Source organism: Cupressus sempervirens, chromosome 4, assembly GCF_028749045.1.
Source record: "Cupressus sempervirens isolate cs-2001-9-10 chromosome 4, ASM2874904v1, whole genome shotgun sequence".
Taxonomy (NCBI): Eukaryota; Viridiplantae; Streptophyta; class Pinopsida; order Cupressales; family Cupressaceae; genus Cupressus; species Cupressus sempervirens.
This window is the reverse complement of record NC_143121.1, coordinates 763,463,383-763,464,873: the sequence shown is the minus strand read 5'-3', so window position 1 is coordinate 763,464,873 and position 1,491 is coordinate 763,463,383. Positions and strand designations below refer to the sequence as shown.

The following is a 1,491-nucleotide window of genomic DNA, read 5'->3' as shown; positions in this document are numbered from 1 at the left end:
TTTTACTCAAAAGTGCATAGATATCAACTGAAATTCCCGAGGAGAAGTAATTTGGGAGTGCAAGCAAGAGTAGCAGACAATGGGGCCAATAACTCTACATTTCACGTGTTAAGATTATATTCAAAGACATACAAGTTCGTTATTTAAAAACCCCAAATTTTGCTTCGGTTTAACTATTCATCTCTCAAAAGCATGAAAGTACAAATTTTCCATATGGTAAGGATGTACTTTAACACGAATAAAACATATACATTTCATTTGCAAAGCAGGATATTTCATAGCATTTGTACACAAAACTTCACTCTTATCGGCAGTACAGTGGTTGATTTTTCACATTTCAGTGATGGCGAATTGGAGCATGCGGTAATGCCTTCATTAGTCTGATACCTCTGAAAATTCTCGCTTTGCACTGCACATCTTGAGGAAACTAGCGTTCTTTGCTCTCTATTAATCTATTAACCAAAACTTTTCCAATATTTGCAATGGCCGAAACTCAGGGGAAATCCATTTTTTGCTGAAAATGTGAGAAAAATACCCGAGAAGAAGTCGTGGAATGCAGGTAATGAGTCAAGAAGCAAATGCCTCTGGTATTGGGGCCAGTTTGCTTCTCCATGACTGATTATGCTTGTTAGTCCTTGGCAATGGTATCCTCTTCGACTCCACTGCCGAAATCTGAACTTCATTAAATAGATTAAAATCTGATTTTTCGATTTGGTGTCCACCCATTTCTTGCATCACTTTAGAACCTCGGCGTTTTCTGCTACTTGTGTGTTTGTTCTGCTTTGATTGTAAGGCAGCGGCTGATTTTACGAGCATGGAAGCCATCTCCGAAGGCAGTAATGGGCATTTCAGTTTTATCAATGGAAGGAGAAAATAAAGGCGATCCAGTTGCAATTCGTAGTGCGGGGCAAGAGGGGACAAATGCTGATTAAAATTGATGGAGTCGGAAAGGCAGAGGAAGAAGCCTGGTGTTAAAACTTGAGCTACCTTCACTGGATGCTCATATTCTCGGAGCGAACCATCATCCAGAATTATCTTTGCAGTGGGACGATTTTGAGGGTAAGGAGGAGAAGAAGATATAGCGCTCCCCATTTACAACTGATTTCGGAAATGGAGAGAATGATTGGACTTGAGTATCCATTTAACTTTTCTTCTTGTGCTTTTTATAGGAATAGAATTTCAAGTGAAAAAGAGAGTATGGAAACGGAAGCAAGATCGTCACTAGTGATGGAGAGAGAGTATGGAAACCTAAGCGAGATCGTCACAATGATAGATATGGAGAGAGTATGAGTAGGACCCACGTGTAATATGGAACATTGGCGTGCGCGACAAGAAAACAAAGTCCACAAGCATTGACGTGAGTGAAATCGTAATGGAGAGTTCGGTGGGAAGAGCGGAGGAATCAGATGTAGTTTTCACTAGAAAATCAACTGAGCAGTTGTTTTGGACATCTGTAATGTCAAAATTTACAATAAAAAATTTGGTGGTTCA

The 1,491-nt window shown here is 39.8% G+C and overlaps 1 protein-coding gene across 1 annotated transcript; it reads right to left on the bottom strand.

Annotated features, from left to right (window-relative positions):
* Window positions 1–567: 567 nt before the first annotated feature.
* Window positions 568–1,092, bottom strand: LOC149563616 (uncharacterized). The gene has a single exon (XM_089828224.1). The coding sequence runs from the start codon at window positions 1,090–1,092 to the stop codon at window positions 568–570; it is 525 nt and encodes a 174-aa protein (XP_089684350.1).
* Window positions 1,093–1,491: the final 399 nt, after the last annotated feature.